Source organism: Nilaparvata lugens, unplaced genomic scaffold, assembly GCF_014356525.2.
Source record: "Nilaparvata lugens isolate BPH unplaced genomic scaffold, ASM1435652v1 scaffold7107, whole genome shotgun sequence".
Lineage (NCBI taxonomy): Eukaryota > Metazoa > Arthropoda > Insecta > Hemiptera > Delphacidae > Nilaparvata > Nilaparvata lugens.
The window spans coordinates 1-13,369 of record NW_024092855.1 but is presented as its reverse complement, the minus strand read 5'-3'; the positions used below and the strand labels follow the sequence as shown (position 1 = coordinate 13,369).

The 13,369-nt window shown below is 32.0% G+C and overlaps 1 protein-coding gene across 1 annotated transcript; it reads left to right on the top strand.

Moving 5' to 3' along the window:
• Positions 1–5,444: 5,444 nt before the first annotated feature.
• On the top strand, positions 5,445–12,621 carry LOC111059652 (ABC transporter G family member 23-like; the record flags this gene model as incomplete). The annotated part of the gene is given in 11 exon segments (XM_039445506.1): positions 5,445–5,541; positions 7,365–7,497; positions 8,698–8,713; positions 8,716–8,851; positions 9,551–9,582; positions 9,585–9,657; positions 10,206–10,216; positions 10,219–10,298; positions 10,890–10,923; positions 10,926–11,028; positions 12,220–12,621. Coding segments are annotated over 11 exon segments (998 nt in total), but the record flags the coding sequence as incomplete, so codon positions are not given.
• Positions 12,622–13,369: the final 748 nt, after the last annotated feature.

Here is a 13,369-nt window from a genome sequence, read left to right as displayed (position 1 = left end):
AGGTGCGAAGGATTTGTACTGGTGACTCGAATTGTTCTAGTAATCACTTTTAATTAATGAGTATTATTATTTATTGTTCAACTTGACTTGTTAGCATGGTCAAAGTAAATGAAGGAACAGATAGACTTAAGGCTTGTGCCATATGTAAGGAAAATAGAGGAAAGTGAGAATTGATTTCAAGAGTTTTGAAGGTACAAAAGATTAGGATTCCATACTGAAGATTGATAATTAATCTTCTTCTTCTTCTTCTTCTTCTTCTTCTTCTTCTTCTTCTCCTTCTTCTCTTCTTCTTCTTCTTCTTCTTCTTCTTCTTCTTCTTCTTCTTCTTATTCTTCTACAACTCGAATTGTATCTGATGCAGAATCTCCTGGCTGATGACAAATTCACTCTGACCTCTTCTCTCACCTCTGATTGGCAACAGTTTGTGATTCAACTCGGTTCTCTGCCAGTAGACGGCAGCACATGTCGGGTCATATTTTCGACTCCGCCTACTCTCTCTCCTATTGGTCAACAGATTCAAAGGCTACTCAAATTCTGCCAATAGCAGCAGCATTAGCTGGGTCATAAGTTCAAATAGCAGGGATGTCGGTTTACTTTTTTTAGCTATTGAGAATCTTCAATATCTTTAGAAGAAGGAAAAATCGTTCACAGTTGTATGCGTATTAGGAGTACTTATTACTTATTACTTATTAGTCGGAGTATGCTTATTTTTCATTAAGTGGAAATGTGATTGAGAGGCTCGTGGATGAAAATAGACATTCTATTAAAATAGGATATATCGAATTTGAATTTCAATAGTGAAAATAGAGAAAGAATACAGACAAAATTCAACCTTCATGTTACAATAATTTTTGAGAATCTAATCGGTTTATTGCTTAAAAGTGAACTCTCTCTCACATGAATTATAGACTAAATATGAGTTGTGTTTTTTTCTGGCTCTAAATTTTGTCAAATTACGCAAAATGTTCCAATTAATGGTGATTTGAGTGTGATATTTTGGTTTTTATTCTGTTTTTTACCGTCAAAATTTAAAATTCTTAGTTTTCGTTGTTTTTTAGTGAAAATGAACCAAATTTTAGGAAAGTGAAACCATAACCATATTTCGTACATTTAAAATGTTATCTAAATTTGGGAGAGAAATAGTACAAGGATTATCCTACACTGACTCTCCCAGTCATGCTACTTTGTAAAAATTATAAATAAATAAATTGTGGAATGAAATTGTGAAAATAGCAGAAGAGATGGGAGTCAAATGAAGGATGGAATGAGACTACATACAAATCACATACTCACAGTCAAAGAAATTTTAGTTGTCAGCTAATAAAACATTTCTCCTGCTCTTAATCTAGAAGTATCCCCATCATAAGATGAAGAGAAATTGGAAAATGAGTAGAGTAGTAAATTACAGTAAAAATTAACATTTATTCCGAATTTCACTAGACAAGAATGAAGTAACTCACAAATAATCCTTATCAAAAGGAAGAATTTCGAAAATAAGAAAAAAGCAATAATAATAATATGGAATTTTATTTAAATTTATGATGAGAAGAATGGAAGATAATACAAAAAAGATAAAAGATCTCTCCAGCATCCACAACGAATAAAATTCAAGTGGTACCCGCCTATTACTCCTAGTAAAACTTGCTTCAACGTAAAAGAAAAGGATCGGAAGAGACTACATACAAGCCATACACAATAGTCGAAGAAATCTCAGTAAGCTGATAAAACACTTCTCCAGCTCATAATCCATAAAAAACCCTCATAAAAAATATACATTACAAAATAAATGAACAGAGTAGTAAATACAGTATATTAAAAATTGATTCCGATTTTCATAAGACAAGAATAAAGAATCTCACAAAATGATCCTCTCCAAAGGGAAGAATTTCGGAAATAAGAAAAAATAGAAGCAATAATAATAATAATAATAATGGAATTTTATTTAAATTTATGATTGAGAAGAATAAAAAGATAATACAAAGAAGAATTCTCCAGCATCACAACCAAGACTATTCAAAGTGGTACCCCCCTCCTATTACCTCTAGTGAAACTCGGTTTAAATTATATGAGTATTCTTCATGAATAAGATTATTATGCTTCCCATTAAACCACAGGCTGATAGTCCAAAGTGTTAATCTATTACTTATAAAAGTTAGTAGTAGTTTATCATTCATGTGTTACTCAACGACCGATTCTCATGCTTTGGTATTGGTAATAACGTTGAACATAGATGCACGCCACATTCACTTATTCTAGGCCTATACATTCATATAGTGTGGCTTCTATTCAGTTCGTCGGTCATTGGCTAAAGGAGCGGATGGGAAAGGAAAGGACAGTGATATTCACTTCAAACGGTCAGCAATGGTTTAAAGGCAAGCATTCTTGCTATTTATATTAGAAATTCTGACATTTCAGATTAAAGCTCACTATAGTACCGCAGATTGCCGGGATAAAAAGCTCACTAGCAACAGTCAGTATTGGTTGAATGGTAAGAGTTATTGTTAATACCTCAGGAATGCTGACAATTTTTAGTGAATCTCTGTGTAGGTTTGTCGGTCGGTCTATTTATGCAATAGAGGATAGGATAGTCGCAGCTGACCGCTGATAATCAAATCTTATCAGCTGCTGATGCAATTTTACTGATGTATCAGCAGCAATAACAGCTGATGCAATACGGTACGCGCTGATTTGGAGATTGAAATCATCCCAGTTAGTCCAGGCAACGAATGCTCAAATAAAGGTATAGAAGGAAAAGTTTGGAACACATTTTCAACTCCACAGCTCTCTTTAGGATAGTAAGAGGATTAACATACCAAACGTCCTCACCCCTACCCCCTGTGCTAAAGGGTGGGGGTGGTTTGAAAGTACCATTTTTTCATTTTTCGCATATATCTCGGAAACTATGCATCTTATGAACATTTTTATTCTATGCAAAATTGAAGCTTACAAAATTATCAACAAGTTTTGTCCTCTACGTTTTTTCATATCTCTCATAGTTTCTGAGATATCCGCTCTTGAAGGTAAGACATTTTTTTGAAAAAACACTTTTGCCTCCAATTTTTTAATCTTTTCGGCCTTATAATTTTTGAACGATTGAATAAAAAATCCGTGCTGATTATGAGCTGATAAAGCACCAAATTATCTTCAATTTAATGTATATTTTCACTATTTTACGCATTTCCCTACGACTGTTGCAGGAGTTCTAGTGTTGAGAGTGAAATTTTCTATTCAGCAACAATAGATCAGTTGACAATGGAATATGGAGGGAATGTTTGGAATCAGCCAATCAATCGTATTGTCTGTGGATTCAAGTATTCATCTACCTCAAAAAAGCAGAAGTAATTAACAATGAAATGGCGCTTCACAACAAGTGCCTTCCAGTTTGGAACCCACCCAAAGTTTAGGGACACAACAGCATTCTCCAATTCATCTCATTCTCTTCTACGCTCGAACCAAAAACAATATGAAGCTATCCTTCTATTTCTCCATACTAGGACTCTCATACGAGCATGGGTATTCTCAGTAATAAACACTGTCTACTGGATTTAGATTTAATTTTGTAAATAAGATTGCTTCGCAGAATATTATTACGATGTAACTAGTGCCTAAAAATTGTCTATAATATACCCTTCGTTTTCATGTATCTACCTACATGTTTTCATGTAGGGAAAAAGAGCAAAATTGTCAAAAATAAGTCTAGTATTACTCATTAAACTTGCTTAGCCAGTATTCAAGAAAGTGATTCAAGTGAATCATAAGAAAAATTATAAATTATCGATAGAGAAAAGAGATTGGAAGAGTACCGTATAAAGTAAGAAGAATCAAATCGAATCACATCAAATCATTCATTAGATTAGAAGAGAAACATGAGTAGCAAAACAGAACAAAATTAGTAGTCAAAAAAGCAGAAATAACTCTACTATACTACTATTACTCATTAATCATGCTCAGCCGGTCTTCAAAGAAGTAATCCAAGGAAATTACAAAGAAAAAAAAATTGAGAAAGAATGAGATTGGAAAAGTATGAAGTAAGAAGAAGAGGAAAAACAGGAGTCAGAAAAGGAGAAAGTTGAATCTGGAAGATTATGGAATTGGTTGCGGTCTAGTGAGAATCACTCTAAACAGTATTGGTTGAATGGCAAGCATTGATGCTATTTAGGAGGAATGCTGACAGTTTCAGGTGAATCTCACCGTAGAGAAGTTGACTATGTAATTGATTTGCTACTGCTATAAGGAATATGTATGTGAGTGCGCCTAATGAATGTGGAGTTGAAAATGATTGGTCTTGTCGTAGTCTACACTTGTTCTGGGGACCTAGTTTTATTTCTTCACCTGTAAATTGCTGCTTGAATTGTGTCATTTTTGCCGATACATTAGTATTTCCTGTTCAGGCTGATTTTGTATTCTTCAATAACTTCATAGAGTAGAGTTATGAAAAAAATGAGAAGCTTTCATAACTCAAGAAAAAATGAATAGGACTTTACTGAATTCTATTTTCTCATTAATTTGTTTGGAAAAAATTGAGAGTTTTGGAGAGAGAGCAAAGGTTGAATTATTTGTGGAATTGTGTATTCTCTCTCAATAGAATAACTATTTTAAGAGGTATCTTTTCTCGTAATTGAAAGTGTCTATTCAATATGGTGTACGGTATAGAATCTTTGAAAAATGGATACCGCTACAGGGGCTACATGTTGATCAAAACAGACTACTACACGCTTATTGACTTGTTTTGATATCTTGAAAAGTGTTTGGTATATGACTTATTTGATGAGAATAAGAATAAGTTGATAGTTGAAAAATCTTGAGAAGCTGTACCTCCATGCCTATTCCATCACACTTCTGAACAAAATGCAATTCAGTATTATAATTTATTTCAGGGAATATAAAAACTTCATCACACAAAACTTTATAATTGAATAGAATCAGGGCATTATTTATAATAAAAGATTTGACAGAACTGTTTATCATCACTAAAAAAAATAATGATAATAAGAGTATTGACATTACCGGTTTTCAAGTTCATTTGTATTAATATAACTATCTAAATGAAGCATGACAATACAGACAGCCTGACATTCCATCTCATACATATATGTATGATTTCATCCATTTTGAGCTATTGAGTCAACCCAATCAGCCTTTCGGAGAACTTCCTTCCCTGCCGACTCTAAAATCGACGTATGAAAATGTCTGGAAAGCGCCTTATGTGGTATCGCCCTCAGGTGGATTCCGAATCACCAGAGTTATCATGGTTAACTATTGAATTTATTCGCCTTTTGTTGCAGGATCATTGAAGAGTATATATTGTGAATTAGTAGAAAAAGAGTTTGCAATGGCAAAATGTACAGTAACTATCCTATTGAATGAATATGTTTTGTGGTGTGCAGATGAAATGAAGTGACATTGATGGCAATCGCAGATCAAACACAATGGATAACCAACAGAACGAGGTGCCCTGACCATAGACAGTGCCTATAAGCGCTATGGAGTCAACAACGTTGTGCTTAAGGGACTCAACATGAATGTGCCACAAGGAGCCATGTATGTATATACATAAATTAATTCAATCATCTATTGATACAAGTGACTGTGCTTGGTATTTATAAATATAATTACACACTATAACTTTTTAATTTTGTTAGTAGAAAATTGAGTGGGACTTCCCAATTCAATATTAAAAAAAAATTGTTAATTAGTTTATACATGGAAATAAATTGGAAGATGCATTTGTTCAAATGCTAATTGATGAATAATTATATTAAACGAAATCCAATTAAATGCTGTAGATCACCCCGAAGACTCTGCTACTGAATTATTATTAGTTTAATTTGTTTATTAGTAAATATGATTTGTTGAATATGAATTTTTATTGTAGAACTTCTCCATAGTTATTGAGAAAACACAGTTTTCATTTTTTGTCACATCCACATTTATCGTAAACTAGCTGGCCTGGCGAACTTCGTACCGCCAAATAGTTTAATGCATCTCATGACAAACTTTAGCTTGATGCACACCAGAGGTGGCGTGATGCGGTATTTTATTTATATAGATAATTTTCCAACTGAAAAATAAATAATTTATGAAATAATAAATTATTATAACAACAATAAATCATCAAATTCGGTACACACATAAAACGTTATTGAATGACAAAATTGAGGCTCGATTTTCATTTAAATAGATGAATCATTGAATAATTTATTGTTGAATAATGAAAACATTTATTGTAAATAAATGTAGAAGTGACAAAATTAGAACTGTGAGCTCTATCAAGCAGTGTACAAGCAGTGTTAGATATCATTCTGTTAACAAGAGAAAATATACGATAGAAGTGTGAAGGACAATAATATTAATACCATACCGTATGTGATAATGAACAATAGAATGATAATGATTATTAGTGGAAAATATGAATCACTAAGATTCAACAAACGAAATAAAACAATGAAAGGATGAGATCTCAATGATAATCATGTAAACAACAGAAGTAGCAGTCTTATTAGAGTGAACTAAGAACTAATTGGTATTCTAAACTAATGAAATGAATGAGACCCCATGTATTTGAATTCTCTTCGTATATTCTGTTATTTTCAAGTAGAACAGTTGTGGATATTCTGAACGTTCATAGACTAGAATGTCTTTAATGTTTAATATTCAATTGAAGGAGATATTTATGTTAATTATTTCCAGTTAGTATGAAGTGTGATGAGAATCAGTCATTTTAAACGTGATATAATATGGAAATTCTCATTGATATTCAATATGAAACAATATTTTCTCATGTATTAATGTTTGTGTTAGTGAAATGTATAAATAAATGTTTTTTTCCAAAAATGATAAAACGACTGCATCAATTACAGAAAGTATTAGACTGTTTACAATTACATACAATGATTAGTTTCAGAAATTTCTTATAATGTGTTCTCTAAATGTTTATAGTGTTTTCTGTGTGGAAATTGACCTACTCCACTATGGCGTACCATGTTCTAGAGTAGTATTCTCGAAATGTGTTGAGCACTTGTTTTTACTTCCTTGCCCTATTACCATAGGTAATGAAAGTATTGCTTTCCAAAAAAAATAAGGTACCCCAATTTCAAGTTTTCTATACGTTTCAAGATCCCCAGAGTCCAAAAACATGATTTCTTTCAATCGAGTAAGCCTACCTATGAAATGTTAGCTCACTTTCATGACTGAAGCACAAGCTTAACATTTGTAAGAGCATCATCCTCAGTAAAAAAGTTATTTCTGCAATATTCCTAGTAATGGAGATACTCTAATAAATGAAAAATATTTTTTCCAACTATGCATTTCCTCTTCACTTTATCACTATGCTTTATCAACCAATATCCTTTATTTTTTCACAGTTATGGACTTCTAGGACCCAGCGGTTGCGGCAAAACAACGCTTTTGAATTGTATAGTTGGAAGAATGAATCTGGACTCTGGTCAAATCCGTATGCAGGCAAAGAAGAAGAGTGATGTTGGATACATGCCACAGGTTGGTAATCAAACAATAGTGAAATATTTATTTTGAAAAATTAATCAACCAAAATTTTGCATTTTTCTATTGAAGATATAATTTTCTGACAAATTGTAGTGAATCTCATTTACTTAAGGTGATGTTTAGAAGAGCTGGAATACAAAAAAAGTAGGAAACAATTATTATCCAACATCAGTTATTCAACACTATTTAAAAAACTCATTGCCACAAAAACAGCTTGTCTGTTTTTGAAAAGGTGACACTATTCATGAAAGTATGATGAACAGTAAAATATTCGTACCGTCATTCTATTATTTCTATCATATACTGTCATTTTCATATTCACACATTTTAAATATATGCCAGCCTATAATAACAATGAATGATAATGACATAGTTCTTATTCTTGTAACTAAATAGTCTGTTTGAATTGGTTTAAAACCTTATATCAGGTAGGCCTATTTCTATGTAAAGAGTTATTGTGATCATTACTGAAATACGACAGAAATTATACGTACGCTTTCAAAAGCTTTTTAAAAATTACGTAGGCCTATCTTTTCTTTTAAAGTTTTAACTCTTCAGAGCCATTTTCAAACCACTATAGCCCTATAGAGAGAAGAATTTGTGATCATTGTATTCACAGAATGATAGAATCATTACTGAAACACGACAAAAATTATACGTATGCTTTCAAAATCTTTTTAAAAGTTCGTAGGCCTACCCTTTCTTTATTTTAAAGTTTTAACTCTTTAGAGCCATTTTCAAATCACTATAGCCCTATATAGAGAGAAGTATTTGTGATCATTGTATTCACAGAATGATAGAATGATGCTTTCAACATCAATCAACTGAATAACTCAATAATCTTCTACCCAACTAAACGAAAATAACAATAATTGCAATTAAATCCTTCAATGACTTCTGCACACAGAAAATATTGACATCAGTGGAAATTATTGTTCAAATTCTAAGAACAGCAGAAATAATCTGGCTCCGTCCAATTTAGAAAATAATTATAGCCTACTTAAACATGATTGTCTTTTAAAATATTGCTTCGAGGTTGAGTGGTAGAGAGGCATGTTAAAGAATGTTTTTATTTCATTTCATTTTGTTGAATCTCATCAGAATCCATCACATTTATAAACCGATTTTTTTTATGTGTGTGGATAGAAAAAATCTTCATTATTTATGATATTAATTCTCTTATTCAATTTGCAGGATGTGGCACTCTACTCAATTTGACAATAAAGGAGACATTCAATTACTATGGTGGCATGTATGGTATGACTATGGAAGAGGTTGACAACAGATCAGAGGAAGTCATAAAACTGCTTGAACTGCATCTGATGAACAGTATTGTGGACACATTGAGGTGAGAATATTGTTTCAATATCTACAAAATATTGTAGAGTCTAACTTGAAATATTTTTCAAGTTTAATAGGATTTGATAGCTGATGGGTAATTCCAATTTGGAAGTGTGAGGTTTTGAAATACTATTTGGATAATGTTTCATGAGAGTGCTTGTTGAAACATTTTTAGTGAGAAAAACCTAAATTCCAGAATCAATCATTTGACTCAAATAATACAAATATTTGCCGTAAATTAAGTTCCCATGTCATTTACATTTATACATTTCAAAAATCAGGGCTAATTCACTTCGATTTTTGTCGTTGCGTGGTCAGTGGTTGAAGAATCGATTGATTAAAATCTACTACAAGTTTACAAGTTTATTACTTGCATAAATTTGCACAAATTTGTTTTTTTTTTTATAATCAGTCCAACTTGTTGATAATATGTGTTATTATTATGAGTTATAACATTTATCTTTTCGAGTGAAGAGTTATCTTGATTACTGAGATATTGCAATTTATTACCGTATTCAAATTCCCGGGCTGACAAATGATTTTTGAATAGTAGCGCTCATCGAATTTCCATCTAGCTGTTTACCCTCTTGTCATATTTGCAGTAGCAGAAGTCTTCGGGGTGAATTACAACGTTATTTAATTTGAATTTTCGTTCAATAATGATAATAATTATCTTGATTTCATAATATTTATCTCTTTTCTACAGTGGTGGTCAACAGAGGAGGGTTTCATTTGGAGTACTCTTCTCCATGATCCACAGCTATTGATTCTCGATGAACCAACAGTTGGACTAGATCCTCTACTAAGCCAAAGGTACCTAATCAATCCATTAATGAGTCATTTGAATGAATATCATAGTCAATCTTCACGCCATTCAAATTGTAACCAAAATATTTCTAATTTATATTCATTTATTCACAATTCTATTTCTCAAGAATTTTCACTAGCCTCAATAGAATGGAAATCTTAAATTCTCTCGAGTTATTTGTGGAAAAAATAGGTATAAAGAGGAATGTAGACTAGTGGAATAGATTTTTGTGTATTGTGAAATTTTGTTCAATGATAATAATTTGTTATTTTTATACAATAATCACTTAAAACACCATTTTTAGCTTAACCATCATCACTACCTTTATTGTCTTATAAACTCAAATCTATATTTTGATGTTTATTCAAATAGTATACTATGTCATATACTTCAGTATATGTTCATGATAAAATCAATGAATGATAACGTTCTCATCTATAGTGGAAACTATTTTCATATTAATTTGTTCTTGTTACTCCAGTTTAGGTTTTTGGTAAATTTTGAATTTACAATAATTATTATTCAAAGTATTATTAATTTTTCTGTATTTCAGCATATGGGACCATTGATGAAATTGGCGGGTCATCACAAGAAGAGTATCATTATTACAACACATTATATTGAAGAGGCGAGGAATGCAAACATTGTGAGTAGAGACAACAATAAATAAAAAATTTGCAATGCTTTGCAATTTTTTCAATCTTATTAATTTCAAGACAGTTTTTCTTAGAATATTGAAAGTCTGTTTTTGAAGTTATGAATACTGAAAATCGTTTCTACTTATCATTAAAAGAGTTTTCAAGCACAACTTTAAATATAATTCCTGATTTCTTATGTTCCACGACGTTGTCGCGATGATCGTATAAAGGTGCGTACAGATATACGCGCTCCAACCCGCTCCACGCACACTCCGCCCTCGTTCCGCCATCGCTCCGCAATCGCTCTGCTCTCGCACCGATCATGAATGTTACGGAAGATGTTAGCTCTTCTCGCGTTCCACTCTTGCTCCCCGGTCGATCATCAATCGATCTGCTCGAGTGACGTTCGATTGCAGAGCAGAGCGAAGTCTGTACTCACCATTAGAGTACAATAATGCCATAAGAATAATATCTATATTTTATCTTTGATTCATAAATTTCCATTTAATGGATGACACCATGAGTTTAGTTTATGTATGACGTTTACATCCATTAATTATCATGGATTTCTGAATCGTTTGAATGTGAACTTATTGCAGGTGGGTATGATGAGAGGTGGCTGCCTATTGGCTGAGGCTCTCCACTGCAGCTGATGTCCACCCATGGTGCAGCCACGCTGGAGCAGGCTTTCCTCAGTCTCTGTCAGAACAGTACAGCTCGTCAGAGGATGAGCTACAAGTGAGTTCTTCAAACATAATACTTATTATGTTAATCATATTTTATCTTGCTTTTGTATTTTATATCTGATGAATAAAATTAATTTATTTAAAATCACTTCGCTTATATTGGCTACTTGATTCAAATAAAAACAATATAAAAAGTACTAAAAGTTTTCATTTATTTATTATGTTTTACTTTACTCTTATTATGTTCTAATTACTGTTATTGTCATCTCCAATAGTTCATATTCTTACTATCACTTTTATACGTCACAGAGTTCACCATATACTGTATAATATTCCACTTTCAATAGATATCTATTAGTGACACGCTCAGCTGTCATGTTGTCTTGATGTTTTTTTTTTGTTGAAATATTGTTATAATTGTTATTTACTGTTGTCTATTGCTCTATATTGCTCTTCCTATTGGTCTCTGTTGGTTACTTTTGATATTGTCTTGAATAAGAACCAAGAACTTTCTAGCAATGTTTCTACGCAAGAACTTTCCAGTATCCATGCCCCAACAGGGTCTCCAATCTTTTTTGTTATTAAAAAGAACGACTAGCAGTCAGATATTTACAATAATGAATTAATCACTCACTGTGACAACGAGATCTTAGACAACCAGGAAAATGGCATTAGTGTCCGGAACATGTTGTGACAAAATAATTTGAAAGGGTACCGTACTGAAATTTATATTTTTATTTAAATAAGGTAAGGAATCGTTATCAAAACAAAAACAGTAGTTCAACAGCTACAATAACGTATAGGGTGTAGGAAATTTGAGTTTTCATAGTAAATTCAAATATTCTTCAGTCCACAAAAATGCATTTATACAATTTATTTATTTATTTATAAGTTAGCAAAAAAAAATACAAGAATTAAAAATACAATTACGGTACAATAATTTATGTATAGAGAAATGGATGGAATACCCTACAAGACTATACACTGTGTGTAGAAGTGATAAAGTAAAAACTTTGATGTAGCCTATTCGTAAAATGAACTAATTTTCATAACTAAATTTATCGTTGACGTTTATTAATGGAATGAGCAATTTTTCATCAATTTTAAACAATACATAAGGGATAATAAAGTAAAAACTTCGATGTAGCCTATTTGTGGAATGAACAATTTATTATCACTCAAACTGCATTTTTAACGCTTTTTCATGAAATGAACAGTTTTTTATTCCCCGATATTTTTTCAGAATGATGATGTTTCTGTTCGGACTACCCCTACTCCAATGCACTCTGTACAACCTGGCCATAGGGAGGGATCCGGAAGGGCTGAAGGTGGCCATTGTCAATGGAGAACTGAAACACGGCCTCAAAGACTGCGCGCAATACCCACTCACTGGATGCAACCTCGATCTACCGCTCAGCTGTCGATACATCAATCAAATCAAAATGAAAACTATAAATCTTGTGAGTAGATTACCCAGCCAATTTTTCTCTATTATTAAATCTCTCTTTTTTTTGTTTGTCTTATAGATGTTCCACTGCTTAGTTTGCATATTTACTCATGGTTTGAGCTGATTGAATTATGAATAGGATAGATACCATAGATTGCTTGATCAGAAATAAAAAGAATATTTTACAATCCACCATATAGGATTGACATTGGCTGCAATATTTTCACATTCCAAGGAAATAATACTAAAAATAGTTTATACAGGTATAGCCTACCTTCTATTTGGTTTGTGGTGATGTGATGTATGAAATATTTTAACTATCGTGAACTTTTCTGGATGGATTTCATAATAAAATAGACTTGGAATTCAATTGATTTGGTACAGTACCTATTTTGAATGTCACACATTTTACAGAATTCTGATTTTAATATTAAATTGTAGTCTATAGAGTTATTAACCTTTTTATCGAATCACATTATTTCGTAAACCTTTATAATAAATTCTTGCTCTCAATACCTACTAAAAATGTAGCAAAGAAATTACTAGAAATGTGAAATCCAAGTATTTTAGAGAGATTCAGCGATCAATGTATAATCACTTATATTAACACCTGTCTGTTCTGTACTTCAATTATTGCACGTTTAGACACAAATGTGAAATTCTTCTCTAAAATTCAAATACTTTATACAAAAACTCTCATGTTACCGTAGCTATCGAAAACAGTACCGTATTTATATTCCAATAGCAATTTTGCAATTATTCAAGCTCACAATTATTATAGGATATCATGATAAAATCTACAACTGCTGAGTAGAAACGATATCCATTATAATCGTCGCTTCATTCATGACATTTCATAGTTATTATTAAACGAATATTCAAATTAAATGCTGCCAACCATGATTTCTATAATATTAATTTTTTCATGATCATTAAAATAGGTAGT